At 35.4% G+C, this 18,737-nt stretch overlaps 1 protein-coding gene across 2 annotated transcripts in view; it reads right to left on the minus strand.

Moving 5' to 3' along the window:
- Positions 1–18,737, minus strand: part of LOC100369555 (anoctamin-8-like) — a 63,971-nt gene that overhangs the window by 40,525 nt on the left and 4,709 nt on the right. For both annotated transcript variants that reach the window (XM_085507253.1, XM_085507254.1), the window contains exons 2-4: positions 15,178–15,421; positions 14,674–14,812; positions 14,328–14,424 (exon numbers count right to left, since the gene is read on the minus strand). In XM_085507253.1, coding sequence (XP_085363379.1) covers positions 14,328–14,424; positions 14,674–14,812; positions 15,178–15,421 — 480 coding nt within the window. The remainder of the gene's footprint in view (positions 1–14,327; positions 14,425–14,673; positions 14,813–15,177; positions 15,422–18,737) is intronic.

Genomic DNA, 18,737 nt, shown 5'->3' on the forward strand with positions numbered 1-18,737 from the left:
CAGTGTAAGCGGTCAATGGAGGTCATTTAAAGGTCCATTCCTTTGTACATTACACCTATTACCTACACTCCGTGTATGGTAATTCATGCAATCTAACATATACATGTATGCAGTGTAAGCGGTCAATGGAGGTCTTTTAAAGGTCCATTCCTTTGTACATTACACCTATTACACTCTGTGTATGGTAATTCATGCAATGTAACATATGTGCAGTGTAAGCAGGCAATGGAGGTCATTTAAAGATCCATTTTGTTGAACATTACACCTATTACACTCCGTGTATGCTATTTCATGCAATGTAACATATGTGCAGTGTAAGCGGTCAATGGAGGTCATTTAAAGATCCATTCCTTTGAACATTACACCTATTACACTCTGTGTATGGTAATTCATGCAATGTAACATATGTGCAGTGTAAGCGGTCAATGGAGGTCATTTAAAGGTCCATTCCTTTGTACATTACACCTATTACACTCTGTGTATGGTAATTCATGCAATCTAACATATGTGCTGTGTAAGTGGTCAATGGAGGTCATTTAAAGGTCTATTCCTTTGTATATTACACCTATTACACTCCGTGTATGGTAATTCATGCAATCTAACATATGTGCAGTGTAAGCGGTCAATGGAGGTCATTTAAAGATCCATTCCTTTGAACATTACACCTATTACACTCTGTGTATGGTAATTCATGCAATCTAACATATGTGCAGTGCAAGCGGTCAATGGAGGTCATTTAAAGGTCCATTCCTTTGTACATTACACCTATTACCTACACTCCGTGTATGGTAATTCATGCAATCTAACATACATGTATGTGCAGTGTAAGCGGTCAATGGAGGTCATTTAAAGATCCATTCCTTTGTACATTACACCTATTACCTACACTCCGTGTATGGTAATTCATGCAATCTAACATATGTGCAGTGTAAGCGGTCAATGGAGGTCATTTAAAGGTTCATTCCTTTGTACATTACACCTATTACACTCTGTGTGGTAATTCATGCAATGTAACATATATGCAGTGTAAGCGGTCAATGGAGGTCTTTTAAAGGTCCATTCCTTTGTACATTACACCTATTACACTCTGTGTATGGTAATTCATGCAATGTAACATATGTGCAGTGTAAGCGGTCAATGGAGGTCATTTAAAGATCCATTCCTTTGTACATTACACCTATTACACTCTGTGAATGGTAATTCATGCAATCTAACATATGTGCAGTGTAAGCGGTCAATGGAGGTCATTTAAAGGTCCATTCCTTTGTACATTACACCTATTACCTACACTCCGTGTATGGTAATTCATGCAATCTAACATATGTGCAGTGTAAGCGGTCAATGGAGGTCATTTAAAGGTCTATTCCTTTGTACATTACACCTATTACACTCTGTGTATGGTAATTCATGCAATGTAACATATGTGCAGTGTAAGCGGTCAATGGAGGTCATTTAAAGGTCCATTCCTTTGTACATTACACCTATTAAACTCTGTGTGTGGTAATTCATGCAATCTAACATATGTGCAGTGTAAGCGGTCAATGGAGGTCATTTAAAGGTCCATTCCTTTGTACATTACACCTATTACACTCCGTGTATGGTAATTCATGCAATGTAACATATGTGCAGTGTAAGCGGTCAATGGAGGTCATTTAAAGGTCCATTCCTTTGTACATTACACCTATTACACTCTGTGTGTGGTAATTAATGCAATCTAACATATGTGCAGTGTAAGCGGTCAATGGAGGTCATTTAAAGGTCCATTCCTTTGTACATTACACCTATTACACTCCGTGTATGGTAATTCATGCAATGTAACATATGTGCAGTGTAAGCAGTCAATGGAGGTCATTTAAAGGTCCATTCCTTTGTACATTACACCTATTACACTCTGTGTGTGGTAATTAATGCAATCTAACATATGTGCAGTGTAAGCGGTCAATGGAGGTCATTTAAAGGTCCATTCCTTTGTACATTACACCTATTACACTCCGTGTATGGTAATTCATGCAATGTAACATATGTGCAGTGTAAGCAGTCAATGGAGGTCATTTAAAGGTCCATTCCTTTGTACATTACACCTATTACACTCTGTGTGTGGTAATTCATGCAATATAACATATGTGCAGTGTAAGCGGTCAATGGAGGTCATTTAAAGGTCCATTCCTTTGTACATTACACCTATTACACTCTGTGTATGGTAATTCATGCAATGTAACATATGTGCAGTGTAAGCGGTCAATGGAGGTCATTTAAAGACCCTTTCCTTTGTACATTACACCTATTACACTCTGTGTATGGTAATTCATGCAATCTAACATATGTGCAGTGTAAGCGGGTCAATGGAGGTCATTTAAAAGTCCATTCCTTTGTACATTACACCTATTACCTACACTCCGTGTATGGTAATTCATGCAATCTAACATATGTGCAGTGTAAGCGGTCAATGGAGGTCTTTTAAAGGTCCATTCCTTTGTACATTACACCTATTACACTCTGTGTATGGTAATTCATGCAATGTAACATATGTGCAGTGTAAGCGGTCAATGGAGATCATTTAAAGATCCATTCCTTTGAACATTACACCTATTACACTCCGTGTATGGTAATTCATGCAATGTAACATATGTGCAGTGTAAGCGGTCAATGGAGGTCATTTAAAGGTCTATTCCTTTGTATATTACACCTATTACACTCCGTGTATGGTAATTCATGCAATCTAACATATGTGCAGTGTAAGCGGTCAATGGAGGTCATTTAAAGATCCATTCCTTTGAACATTACACCTATTACACTCTGTGTATGGTAATTCATGCAATCTAACATATGTGCAGTGTAAGCGGTCAATGGAGGTCATTTAAAGGTCCATTCCTTTGTACATTACACCTATTACCTACACTCCGTGTATGGTAATTCATGCAATCTAACATACATGTATGTGCAGTGTAAGCGGTCAATGGAGGTCATTTAAAGATCCATTCCTTTGTACATTACACCTATTACCTACACTCCGTGTATGGTAATTCATGCAATCTAACATATGTGCAGTGTAAGCGGTCAATGGAGGTCATTTAAAGGTTCATTCCTTTGTACATTACACCTATTACACTCTGTGTGGTAATTCATGCAATGTAACATATATGCAGTGTAAGCGGTCAATGGAGGTCTTTTAAAGGTCCATTCCTTTGTACATTACACCTATTACACTCTGTGTATGGTAATTCATGCAATGTAACATATGTGCAGTGTAAGCGGTCAATGGAGGTCATTTAAAGATCCATTCCTTTGTACATTACACCTATTACACTCTGTGTATGGTAATTCATGCAATCTAACATATGTGCAGTGTAAGCGGTCAATGGAGGTCATTTAAAGATCCATTCCTTTGTACATTACACCTATTACACTCTGTGTATGGTAATTCATGCAATCTAACATATGTGCAGTGTAAGCGGTCAATGGAGGTCATTTAAAGATCCATTCCTTTGTACATTACACCTATTACACTCTGTGTATGGTAATTCATGCAATCTAACATATGTGCAGTGTAAGCGGTCAATGGAGGTCATTTAAAGGTCCATTCCTTTGTACATTACACCTATTACACTCTGTATATGGTAATTCATGCAATGTAACATATGTGCAGTGTAAGCAGTCAATGGAGGTCATTTAAAGGTCCATTCCTTTGTACATTACACCTATTACACTCCGTGTATGGTAATTCATGCAATCTAACATATGTGCAGTGTAAGCGGTCAATGGAGGTCATTTAAAAGTCCATTCCTTTGTACATTACACCTATTACACTCTATGTGTGGTAATTCATGCAATGTAACATATATGCAGTGTAAGCGGTCAATGGAGGTCTTTTAAAGGTCCATTCCTTTGTACATTACACCTATTACACTCTGTGTATGGTAATTCATGCAATGTAACATATGTGCAGTGTAAGCGGTCAATGGAGATCATTTAAAGATCCATTCCTTTGAACATTACACCTATTACACTCCGTGTATGGTAATTCATGCAATGTAACATATGTGCAGTGTAAGCGGTCAATGGAGGTCATTTAAAGGTCCATTCCTTTGTACATTACACCTATTACACTCTGTGTATGGTAATTCATGCAATCTAACATATGTGCTGTGTAAGTGGTCAATGGAGGTCATTTAAAGGTCTATTCATTTGTACATTACACCTATTACACTCTGTGTATGGTAATTCATGCAATGTAACATATGTGCAGTGTAAGCAGGCAATGGAGGTCATTTAAAGGTCCATTCCTTTGAACATTACACCTATTACACTCTGTGTATGGTAATTCATGCAATATAACATATGTACAGTGTAAGCGGTCAATGGAGGTCATTTAAAGGTCCATTCGATTGTACATTACACCTATTACACTCCGTGTATGGTAATTCATGCAATGTAACATATGTGCAGTGTAAGCGGTCAATGGAGATCATTTAAAGGTCCATTCGATTGTACATTACACCTATTACACTCCGTGTATGGTAATTCATGCAATCTAACATATGTGCAGTGTAAGTGGTCAATGGAGATCATTTAAAGATCCATTCCTTTGAACATTACACCTATTACACTCTGTGTATGGTAATTCATGCAATCTAACATATGTGCAGTGTAAGCGGTCAATGGAGGTCATTTAAAGGTCCATTCCTTTGTACATTACACCTATTACCTACACTCCGTGTATGGTAATTCATGCAATCTAACATATGTGCAGTGTAAGCGGTCAATGGAGGTCATTAAAAGGTCCATTCCTTTGTACATTACACCTATTACACTCTATGTGTAGTAATTCATGCAATGTAACATATATGCAGTGTAAGCGGTCAATGGAGGTCTTTTAAAGGTCCATTCCTTTGTACATTACACCTATTACACTCTGTGTATGGTAATTCATGCAATGTAACATATGTGCAGTGTAAGCGGTCAATGGAGATCATTTAAAGATCCATTCCTTTGAACATTACACCTATTACACTCCGTGTATGGTAATTCATGCAATCTAACATATGTGCTGTGTAAGTGGTCAATGGAGGTCATTTAAAGGTCTATTCCTTTGTATATTACACCTATTACACTCTGTGTATGGTAATTCATGCAATGTAACATATGTGCAGTGTAAGCGGTCAATGGAGGTCATTTAAAGGTCCATTCCTTTGTACATTACACCTATTACACTCTGTGTATGGTAATTCATGCAATATAACATATGTGCAGTGTAAGCAGGCAATGGAGGTCATTTAAAGATCCATTCCGTTGAACATTACACCTATTACACTCCGTGTATGGTAATTCATGCAATGTAACATATGTGCAGTGTAAGCGGTCAATGGAGGTCATTTAAAGATCCATTCCTTTGAACATTACACCTATTACACTCTGTGTATGGTAATTCATGCAATGTAACATATGTGCAGTGTAAGCGGTCAATGGAGGTCATTTAAAGATCCATTCCTTTGTACATTACACCTATTACACTCTGTGTATGGTAATTCATGCAATCTAACATATGTGCAGTGTAAGCGGTCAATGGAGGTCATTTAAAAGTCCATTCCTTTGTACATTACACCTATTACACTCTATGTGTGGTAATTCATGCAATGTAACATATATGCAGTGTAAGCGGTCAATGGAGGTCTTTTAAAGGTCCATTCCTTTGTACATTACACCTATTACACTCTGTGTATGGTAATTCATGCAATGTAACATATGTGCAGTGTAAGCGGTCAATGGAGATCATTTAAAGATCCATTCCTTTGAACATTACACCTATTACACTCCGTGTATGGTAATTCATGCAATGTAACATATGTGCAGTGTAAGCGGTCAATGGAGGTCATTTAAAGGTCCATTACTTTGTACATTACACCTATTACACTCTGTGTATGGTAATTCATGCAATCTAACATATGTGCTGTGTAAGTGGTCAATGGAGGTCATTTAAAGGTCTATTCCTTTGTATATTACACCTATTACACTCTGTGTATGGTAATTCATGCAATGTAACATATGTGCAGTGTAAGCGGTCAATGGAGGTCATTTAAAGGTCCATTCCTTTGTACATTACACCTATTACACTCTGTGTATGGTAATTCATGCAATATAACATATGTGCAGTGTAAGCGGTCAATGGAGGTCATTTAAAGATCCATTCTGTTGAACATTACACCTATTACACTCCGTGTATGGTAATTCATGCAATGTAACATATGTGCAGTGTAAGCGGTCAATGGAGGTCATTTAAAGATCCATTCCTTTGAACATTACACCTATTACACTCTGTGTATGGTAATTCATGCAATATAACATATGTACAGTGTAAGCGGTCAATGGAGGTCATTTAAAGGTCCATTCGATTGTACATTACACCTATTACACTCCGTGTATGGTAATTCATGCAATGTAACATATGTGCAGTGTAAGCGGTCAATGGAGATCATTTAAAGGTCCATTCGATTGTACATTACACCTATTACACTCCGTGTATGGTAATTCCTGCAATCTAACATATGTGCAGTGTAAGCGGTCAATGGAGGTCATTTAAAGATCCATTCCTTTGAACATTACACCTATTACACTCTGTGTATGGTAATTCATGCAATCTAACATATGTGCAGTGTAAGCGGTCAATGGAGGTCATTTAAAGGTCCATTCCTTTGTACATTACACCTATTACCTACACTCCGTGTATGGTAATTCATGCAATCTAACATATGTGCAGTGTAAGCGGTCAATGGAGGTCTTTTAAAGGTCCATTCCTTTGTACATTACACCTATTACACTCTGTGTATGGTAATTCATGCAATGTAACATATGTGCAGTGTAAGCGGTCAATGGAGGTCATTTAAAGATCCATTCCTTTGTACATTACACCTATTACCTACACTCCGTGTATGGTAATTCATGCAATCTAACATATGTGCAGTGTAAGCGGTCAATGGAGGTCTTTTAAAGGTCCATTCCTTTGTACATTACACCTATTACACTCCGTGTATGGTAATTCATGCAATCTAACATATGTGCAGTGTAAGCGGTCAATGGAGGTCATTTAAAGATCCATTCCTTTGAACATTACACCTATTACACTCTGTGTATGGTAATTCATGCAATCTAACATATGTGCAGTGTAAGCGGTCAATGGAGGTCATTTAAAAGTCCATTCCTTTGTACATTACACCTATTACACTCTATGTGTGGTAATTCATGCAATGTAACATATGTGCAGTGTAAGCGGTCAATGGAGGTCATTTAAAGGTCCTTTCCTTTGTACATTACACCTATTACACTCTGTGTATGGTAATTCATGCAATATAACATATGTGCAGTGTAAGCGGTCAATGGAGGTCATTTAAAGATCCATTCCTTTGAACATTACACCTATTACACTCTGTGTATGGTAATTCATGCAATGTAACATATGTGCAGTGTAAGCGGTCAATGGAGGTCATTTAAAGGTCCATTCCTTTGTACATTACACCTATTACACTCCGTGTATGGTAATTCATGCAATCTAACATATGTGCAGTGTAAGCGGTCAATGGAGGTCATTTAAAGATCCATTCCGTTGAACATTACACCTATTACACTCCGTGTATGGTAATTCATGCAATGTAACATATGTGCAGTGTAAGCGGTCAATGGAGGTCATTTAAAGGTCCATTCCTTTGTACATTACACCTATTACACTCTGTGTATGGTAATTCATGCAATATAACATATGTGCAGTGTAAGCAGGCAATGGAGGTCATTTAAAGATCCATTTTGTTGAACATTACACCTATTACACTCCGTGTATGCTATTTCATGCAATGTAACATATGTGCAGTGTAAGCGGTCAATGGAGGTCATTTAAAGATCCATTCCTTTGAACATTACACCTATTACACTCTGTGTATGGTAATTCATGCAATGTAACATATGTGCAGTGTAAGCGGTCAATGGAGGTCATTTAAAGATCCATTCCTTTGTACATTACACCTATTACACTCTGTGTATGGTAATTCATGCAATCTAACATATGTGCAGTGTAAGCGGTCAATGGAGGTCATTTAAAGGTCCATTCCTTTGTACATTACACCTATTACCTACACTCCGTGTATGGTAATTCATGCAATCTAACATATGTGCAGTGTAAGCGGTCAATGGAGGTCTTTTAAAGGTCCATTCCTTTGTACATTACACCTATTACACTCTGTGTATGGTAATTCATGCAATGTAACATATGTGCAGTGTAAGCGGTCAATGGAGATCATTTAAAGATCCATTCCTTTGAACATTACACCTATTACACTCCGTGTATGGTAATTCATGCAATCTAACATATGTGCAGTGTAAGCGGTCAATGGAGGTCATTTAAAGATCCATTCCTTTGAACATTACACCTATTACACTCTGTGTATGGTAATTCATGCAATCTAACATATGTGCAGTGTAAGCGGTCAATGGAGGTCATTTAAAAGTCCATTCCTTTGTACATTACACCTATTACACTCTATGTGTGGTAATTCATGCAATGTAACATATGTGCAGTGTAAGCGGTCAATGGAGGTCATTTAAAGGTCCTTTCCTTTGTACATTACACCTATTACACTCTGTGTATGGTAATTCATGCAATATAACATATGTGCAGTGTAAGCGGTCAATGGAGGTCATTTAAAGATCCATTCCTTTGAACATTACACCTATTACACTCTGTGTATGGTAATTCATGCAATGTAACATATGTGCAGTGTAAGCGGTCAATGGAGGTCATTTAAAGGTCCATTCCTTTGTACATTACACCTATTACACTCCGTGTATGGTAATTCATGCAATCTAACATATGTGCAGTGTAAGCGGTCAATGGAGGTCATTTAAAGATCCATTCCGTTGAACATTACACCTATTACACTCCGTGTATGGTAATTCATGCAATGTAACATATGTGCAGTGTAAGCGGTCAATGGAGGTCATTTAAAGGTCCATTCCTTTGTACATTACACCTATTACACTCTGTGTATGGTAATTCATGCAATGTAACATATGTGCAGTGTAAGCAGGCAATGGAGGTCATTTAAAGATCCATTCCTTTGTATATTACACCTATTACACTCTGTGTATGGTAATTCATGCAATGTAACATATGTGCAGTGTAAGCGGTCAATGGAGGTCATTTAAAGGTCTATTCCTTTGTATATTACACCTATTACACTCTGTGTATGGTAATTCATGCAATGTAACATATGTGCAGTGTAAGCGGTCAATGGAGGTCATTTAAAGGTCCATTCCTTTGTACATTACACCTATTACACTCTGTGTATGGTAATTCATGCAATATAACATATGTGCAGTGTAAGCAGGCAATGGAGGTCATTTAAAGATCCATTCCGTTGAACATTACACCTATTACACTCCGTGTATGGTAATTCATGCAATGTAACATATGTGCAGTGTAAGCGGTCAATGGAGGTCATTTAAAGATCCATTCCTTTGAACATTACACCTATTACACTCTGTGTATGGTAATTCATGCAATATAACATATGTACAGTGTAAGCGGTCAATGGAGGTCATTTAAAGGTCCATTCGATTGTACATTACACCTATTACACTCCGTGTATGGTAATTCATGCAATGTAACATATGTGCAGTGTAAGCGGTCAATGGAGATCATTTAAAGGTCCATTCGATTGTACATTACACCTATTACACTCCGTGTATGGTAATTCATGCAATCTAACATATGTACAGTGTAAGCGGTCAATGGAGGTCATTTAAAGGTCCATTCGATTGTACATTACACCTATTACACTCCGTGTATGGTAATTCATGCAATGTAACATATGTGCAGTGTAAGCGGTCAATGGAGATCATTTAAAGGTCCATTCGATTGTACATTACACCTATTACCTACACTCCGTGTATGGTAATTCATGCAATCTAACATATGTGCAGTGTAAGCGGTCAATGGAGGTCATTTAAAGATCAATTCCTTTGTACATTACACCTATTACACTCTATGTGTGGTAATTCATGCAATGTAACATATATGCAGTGTAAGCGGTCAATGGAGGTCATTTAAAGGTCTATTCCTTTGTATATTACACCTATTACACTCTGTGTATGGTAATTCATGCAATGTAACATATGTGCAGTGTAAGCGGTCAATGGAGGTCATTTAAAGGTCCATTCCTTTGTACATTACACCTATTACACTCTGTGTATGGTAATTCATGCAATATAACATATGTGCAGTGTAAGCGGTCAATGGAGGTCATTTAAAGGTCCATTCCTTTGTACATTACACCTATTACACTCCGTGTATGGTAATTCATGCAATCTAACATATGTGCAGTGTCAGCGGTCAATGGAGGTCATTTAAAGATCCATTCCTTTGAACATTACACCTATTACACTCTGTGTATGGTAATTCATGCAATGTAACATATGTGCAGTGTAAGCGGTCAATGGAGATCATTTAAAGGTCCATTCGATTGTACATTACACCTATTACACTCCGTGTATGGTAATTCATGCAATCTAACATATGTGCAGTGTAAGCGGTCAATGGAGGTCATTTAAAGATCCATTTCTTTGAACATTACACCTATTACACTCTGTGTGTGGTAATTCATGCAATCTAACATATGTGCAGTGTAAGCGGTCAATGGAGGTCATTTAAAAGTCCATTCCTTTGTACATTACACCTATTACACTCTATGTGTGGTAATTCATGCAATGTAACATATGTGCAGTGTAAGCGGTCAATGGAGGTCATTTAAAGGTCCATTCCTTTGTACATTACACCTATTACACTCTGTGTATGGTAATTCATGCAATATAACATATGTGCAGTGTAAGCGGTCAATGGAGGTCATTTAAAGATCCATTCCTTTGAACATTACACCTATTACACTCTGTGTATGGTAATTCATGCAATGTAACATATGTGCAGTGTAAGCGGTCAATGGAGGTCATTTAAAGGTCCATTCCTTTGTACATTACACCTATTACACTCCGTGTATGGTAATTCATGCAATCTAACATATGTGCAGTGTAAGCGGTCAATGGAGGTCATTTAAAGATCCATTCCGTTGAACATTACACCTATTACACTCCGTGTATGGTAATTCATGCAATGTAACATATGTGCAGTGTAAGCGGTCAATGGAGGTCATTTAAAGGTCCATTCCTTTGTACATTACACCTATTACACTCTGTGTATGGTAATTCATGCAATCTAACATATGTGCTGTGTAAGTGGTCAATGGAGGTCATTTAAAGGTCTATTCCTTTGTATATTACACCTATTACACTCTGTGTATGGTAATTCATGCAATGTAACGTATGTACAGTGTAAGCGGTCAATGGAGGTCATTTAAAAGTGCATTCCTTTGTACATTACACCTATTACACTCTGTGTATGGTAATTCATACAATGTAACGTATGTGCAGTGTAAGCGGTCAATGGAGGTCATTTAAAGGTCCATTCCTTTGTACATTACACCTATTACTTTCTGTGTATGGTAATTCATGCAATGTAACATATGTGCAGTGTAAGCAGTCAATGGAGGTCATTTAAAGGTCCATTCCTTTGTACATTACACCTATTACACTCTGTGTATGGTAATTCATGCAATGTAACATATGTGTTGTGTAAGTGGTCAATGGAGGTCATTTAAAGGTCTATTCCTTTGTATATTACACATATTACACTCTGTGTATGGTAATTCATGCAATCTAACATATGTACAGTGTAAGCGGTCAATGGAGGTCATTTAAAAGTCCATTCCTTTGTACATTACACCTATTACACTCTGTGTATGGTAAATCATGCAATGTAACGTATGTGCTGTGTAAGCGGTCAATGGAGGTCATTTAAAGGTCCATTCCTTTGTACATTACACCTATTACACTCTGTGTATGGTAATTCATGCAATGTAACATATGTGCAGTGTAAGCAGTCAATGGAGGTCATTTAAAGGTCCATTCCTTTGTACATTACACCTATTACACTCTGTGTATGGTAATTCATGCAATCTAACATATGTGCTGTGTAAGTGGTCAATGGAGGTCATTTAAAGGTCTATTCCTTTGTATATTACACCTATTACACTCTGAGTATGGTAATTCATGCAATCTAACATATGTGCTGTGTAAGTGGTCAATGGAGGTCATTTAAAGGTCCATTCCTTTGTACATTACACCTATTACACTCTGTGTGTGGTAATTCATGCAATGTAACATATGTGCAGTGTAAGCAGTCAATGGAGGTCATTTAAAGGTCCATTCCTTTGTACATTACACCTATTACACTCTGTGTATGGTAATTCATGCAATCTAACATATGTGCTGTGTAAGTGGTCAATGGAGGTCATTTAAAGGTTCATTCCTTTGTATATTACACCTATTACACTCTGAGTATGGTAATTCATGCAATCTAACATATGTGCTGTGTAAGTGGTCAATGGAGGTCATTTAAAGGTCCATTCCTTTGTACATTACACCTATTACACTCTGTGTGTGGTAATTCATGCAATATAACATATGTGCAGTGTAAGCAGTCAATGGAGGTCATTTAAAGGTCCATTCCTTTGTACTATACACCTATTACACTCTGTGTATGGTAATTCATGCAATCTCACATATGTGCAGTGTAAGCAGTCAATGGAGGTCATTTAAAGGTCCATTCCTTTGTACTATACACCTATTACACTCTGTGTATGGTAATTCATGCAATGTAACATATGTACAGTGTAAGCGGTCAATGGAGGTCATTTAGGGATCAAATCACTCAAAAATCAATAACTGCAAAATTTAATTCTTTACATTGACTGTGCAGTGTAATGTGTGCATAGATTTGCATAGACGACAGAGCTCAGTATTAAAATTCCCAACATACCAATTTTACTTCATTCATACATTCATTCAATTATGTATTCATTCATTCATGCAAGAGTCTAAGCTAGGATTATTAAGTCTTAACATACTTCCTGTAAAGCGGTAAAATGATTGATTAGAACGCACACATTCCAATTTATTACTGTCAATCACTTCAATTTAATCAGGAAATTAAATTGTAAAATTATGTAGCAATGGAAATGTCATTGTGTCATATATACAAACAGAGACTTTTACAAAATGTAATCCTTGATCTCACTTCACTCAGATGATCAAATCACAAAAATTTTAAGAGGCGGGGTTCCGTCATAAGTTTTGATCACAAATTAAAAATATATTCATATTATACACTACAATATTCTTACTACTACCAACCACAGAATAAGTAATCAATTTGTGCACAATAATTTCACTGGATTTTAGAATGAACAGGCTTATTTTTTTTAAATAAGGTTCAAGCCAATTTACATTGTATATCATCAGCTTCAAGTTCAAGTTTCCATTATTATGGGTTAATGTGGAAAATTGCGAAAATTTCATATTTTTGAACTGGTACTTATGGTGAAATTATTTTGAATCTCAAAATGTTGCTTGTGACTTTGGATAAAAAAGTTATATATTATTAATCTAAATATTGTTAAAACCTTAAAAAAAATTACATTTAATATAGCAAGTTTTCAGTGCAATAATAATTTGCCATTAAATACAATAGGAAGTGCTTGCCCATAATGCAATGCAATAGGATGGTCAGTAATGCAAAATTTTAATTTGACTTAAACTTAGAACTTTTTTAGAGTGGGATTGCTAAATATATAACCCACTTGGGATGCAATTTCTTGTTTATAAATCACCAGGATTTGAAAGATCTTTGTGATGTATTTTATTTAGCTTTTATGCCGAATTGGAGACTGTGTGTGGATTTAGAGTGCACTGAAAACAGAACACTGTTCACTAGAGCGTAACTCAATAACCTCGTTGTGTAATTTACATATCAAGTGAAGTATTTCTATTATCCCAGCCCATACAAGACAGAATACACCAAAAAAACCTGTAAACAAATAAATCTCTGATTGACTAGTTTGCCAAAATATTTTGAATCCCTTCCTACTGAAATAAAAATTACATTATGATCCACTATAATAAGTGATAGTAAACATTCAACTGGATGCCCACAATTTGGAAGTTGGACTTCTTATTAAACTTGCACATGTGAATCCAGTACTCCTTAACTTGCACATCAAAGACCCCTTAACTTACACATGAATGAGCCTTCAACTTGCATATCCAAGACCCCTTAACTTACACATGAAGGAGCATTCAACTTGCATATCCAGGAACTTCTAACTTGTATACCCTGGACACCTTAACTTGCATATCCAGAGAAATAACCTACACAAGGAAAGAATTAAACTTACCAATTGGCTGACCTTCCACAAATTTTAACTTGGCCAATTTATCACCTTCTTCAGCACGTAGATTATTCAACATGAATAACACAATCTCTTGACGTTCCTGGAACAGCAAAAAACAAACTAAAGATTTTATCAAACCTCCCACCAAAACTACTGATTAACAGAAAGTGTAAAAATATGTATTCTGTGTTCATACTTAGAACTACTGATTGTGGAGATGCTATTATGCAAATTAGTATATTAATATGCAGAGATTTGCGTATAAATTACAGTACCCTTGTAAAAAAATGAATACAAGAATCAGGGAATGTATTGATAACCTGAACAATTTTAAGAAATATAAAAATACCTGAGATGAGAAAAAATCAGCCTGGTTATCAATTCCTTCATAGATGATTTCTTCATCACAACTGAAATCTTTCAAACCACCTCCAAATTCCTCTTTAACTTTCTTTCTGAATCCCAGGTCTTCTGCTCCTTTCATTAAGCTACACAGGTACAAAATTCATATTAGGCAAAAACAGTTGGTTTCCTCTTCTTTTATTATTATTTATCTATTTTTTAATAATTAATTAATAATTTAATAATTTTTGTTCACTCTGCTGCACCTACTAAAGCAGAGTGGCAAAGGCACTACTTGAGAAATCTAGCAACAGAGATTCATCACATAAAATCTGCGAACAGCCATGATGACATTCATTCATACAAAATCTACCGACAACCTCAGTTCAGTTTCCATAATTTTTTTCCCACTTTGTTTATCTAATATGTGTTTACATTACAGCTGCAGCATTTTTGACATTTACAAGGTAATGAAGTAAAACACTTAAAAAGTAATTCCATAAACACTTACTTTTCAAATGTGGCAGTGAGATAAAATCCATACACTCCAGTATTGCTATGGTGACGGACATGTACTCCAATTTGTGGTGTTCTGGATCGCAATCTTGCTAGGACCCACATCAAGGTGTCATCATCTGTTTTCTCTGGAAATGTCATCAAGACATCGCAGTCTTTTGTTGGCACTGTTGACTGCCATAATTTATTAGCTACCACAAACTTACTGGCTTTGGCAAACTTCTTACCGAATAACTTGGCTGTAAAAAAACAAATAGTTCCATGTTAATTAATGTTGGCTGCATCAAGTTGAATGGCAATGCACCAAACACCAAACTATGGTGGCTAATTTGCATGAGAATAAAATAAAATTTGCATATTAGTTTGCAACAATAAAAATAGCTTCAATTCTTTCTTTCTTAAAAATTCTAGCACATCAATCCAGGGTGTTTATATTGTTTACAAGCGACTACCCATGAGCCTTTGCGTTTTTAGCATGTGTTGTTATCATCACTTGGGACTCAATTCCCGGGCGCACACAGGTGACGACCCTCTCGCTTTAAATCAGAAGAAGATATAATGCTTTATGAAAACAAGGGTAGATAATAGATAAGGGAATGCAGGCAACATGCATTTGGGGATCATCATTTTCTGTACAGATTATATTTTTTTTTATTCTGACAAGAAGTCAAAAGTGTTTGAAATTACTACATCAGAATAATTAAAAGAAAACTATTTCAAGCATTGTGTTTATTGCCACAGTGTGTGCCGATTATACCATAGTATACGTAAGGCTTTTCTTTGTTCCACGTCAGCACATGCTTAGAATTTGTAGAATTTTAAGAAAACAAATCTGTAATTCCTGTTTTACTACACTTGTATCTGTTACAAAAACGAAGCTAATGTTTCATCCATACATTCAGTCTGCATGGACAGCTAAGTTTAGTAACCTGTCTACTCTGCTTGTTTTTTTATTTCAAAGTGAATCAAAAGAATCACTTTTACACACCTAAACACTATATGAAATACTCTGTACAGGCATTACAATATGTAAATTATTATAACATAGCCATGTAATTAATGTATATGATATAAACAGGTCATTAAAAATAATACATTTTCAAAATTTATAACTTACAATGATTTTTAACCAACAAATACCCAATCAGGTTCTGCAATATATTTGTACTGTACTATTTTAAAAACTGATAATACAGTTTCTAAACGTTGACACAAACAGCTGCTATGAAAGTAAAGCAACATTTTCAAGCAGTTTCAATCAGTATTTTTGAATTATATTTATGAATTGACCAGTAAAAATTGCAGAATTTGTAAGCAGTGAAAATGCTACTACATTCAAAGTACATAATTCACATAATTTGAGACATATGCAGCCAGTGTATTTTCTGATTTAATCAATAATGTGTAGTATCAGGGATGTTTCTAATACTTTATTTTTGCATGGAATTTATTTTTGCTATTTTCACGGAAGGGATGATTCAGTGAAAATAGAAAATAAAAACCAGCGAATATATATCTTTTTTTCCCCATATTTTACATTCAACTCATCAAAAATCAGTGAAAATAATCTCTATACAAACACCCAGCTAAAATAAAGTACTATAGATGCTAAAAGCTGAATAAGTCTTCTGCTTTGTGTTTCTAGTAGCAGCTACACATAGTGTAGATCATATTACAGTTGAACATCTATCCAATGGAAGTGAAGTATGGCATTTATTTTAGTAAACTAATTGTCAAGAGATATGGTAGAGGCTGACGAACAGGTGCCACCTGTCGATAGATCGTAACTACAAATACTTATCTGCCATAAATTGTTATGCATGGTTAGAAAATGATACAATTAACATCAGATAAACTAATAATTGTTGTAATTTATGAGTCAAGTAAGGATGAGAGGATGATAAAAAACGATTTCCAATGCATAATAAAATATTATTACATCAAAGGTTAGAATGAGATAAGTGTCAGGACCTTTAGTTGCTAGGCAACCATTTGAGATATTATTAATCTTGTAAGCAGGAACTAGGAGTTGTTTTACTTCCATGCATTTGTATGCATTTTATTATAATCATATATCAGCTTTAGTATTCATATTCCCATTCAAAGTTTACAAATTTTCCATAAGTATAAGAAACATATTTTTTATTCATTTACACTAATTTGAAGTGAAACAAAAGATTTGTTTGGCATATTACTGGTATATGTTGAATATCTGTAAGTACTGGTATATATTAAGACATCTCAAACATTCAAACAAATCTATTAAAATAGTGAAAAAAACAGCAGGAAACAGTCCTAGATATAATATGGTCTTTAAATGTGGCCGGGCACCCTTTCTGAAATGGGAATAATAGTGAAGCTTGTTCAGTATCAATACAGAACTGTCTATTACATTAAACTCTGTTTTCGAGATGATATTAAATTTTTTGAATGCGAAATTCAACTTCTATCAAGTATTACATTAATGAGAAATTATGAGCAGCCTGGTAGTCAACACAGATACTACACAAACATGTTGAATCACAATTTTGGCAGGATTTAGGTAAATTTTAACAAATTTTGGTAAAATTTAACAATGCAGAAAGCAAATTAATACATATAGACAAAAACAATGCCATACATTACAAGCTTTCATGCATGCATAAACACTAGACCAGTACAAATATATAATAACTCATGTTGTATACAAGCATCTATCACAATACCAACAGACAACACAATAATAATTCTCAAGCGTATAGTAAAATCCTAATAAATTTCATTATTCATGTTGTCAATTTCATTTACATTCCCAGCATCATTCATGGAGCATGACATCTGTCTATTACGGACATCATTGATATTCCCAACTACCAGCTAATATTTGTATATTTAAATGAATTTAAATATAGATCAGACAACGAACAATAACGACCAACATTTAATAATAATATATTATTGACCTTTGCCTTAACAGAAATGAGGCCCAGAATTCATGCAAAATAAATTTACGTACAATAATACTCAACTTGAACAAAATTTCACAATTCTTATGAATATTAATATATAATTATAAATGCAGACATGACACACCTAGAAGCTCTGACTCAATGGATATTTTAGTTTTACACATAGCATGGGATGTAATGTTGGAGAAAAAAATCTAAAAATTATTCTGTATTTGTAGCTCAATCATTTTTCTCAAAAATAACACTGTTAGGGTTGATATTGATGTAAAAATAAGGCTTGAATTAAGTACAAATTGTGTTAACTGTACAATGTTCAAAGTGGAATGGTGTCAGTGAAAAAGATAACTCGGTTCACTAATATTCTGATAATCAGCTGAATGATATAAAGTTGACAATTTTAGCAAAGAACAATATATATATATATGTGTATACTACAGTCACATGACATATACATAATATAGCAGAACAGATAAATGGTATATTACAGTGTCAGCAAGTATTGTGTTAAAGTGCCACAGGTTTTTTGTCATATCATGTTCAATATGGGCAATGCATACAACAAATTCAAATGAATTGTTCTGTGACAAAACCAATAGTAGACCCCTGA

The sequence above is a fragment of the Saccoglossus kowalevskii genome, chromosome 13, assembly GCF_978046115.1.
Source record: "Saccoglossus kowalevskii chromosome 13, keSacKowa6.1, whole genome shotgun sequence".
NCBI classification, from domain to species: Eukaryota; Metazoa; Hemichordata; class Enteropneusta; family Harrimaniidae; genus Saccoglossus; species Saccoglossus kowalevskii.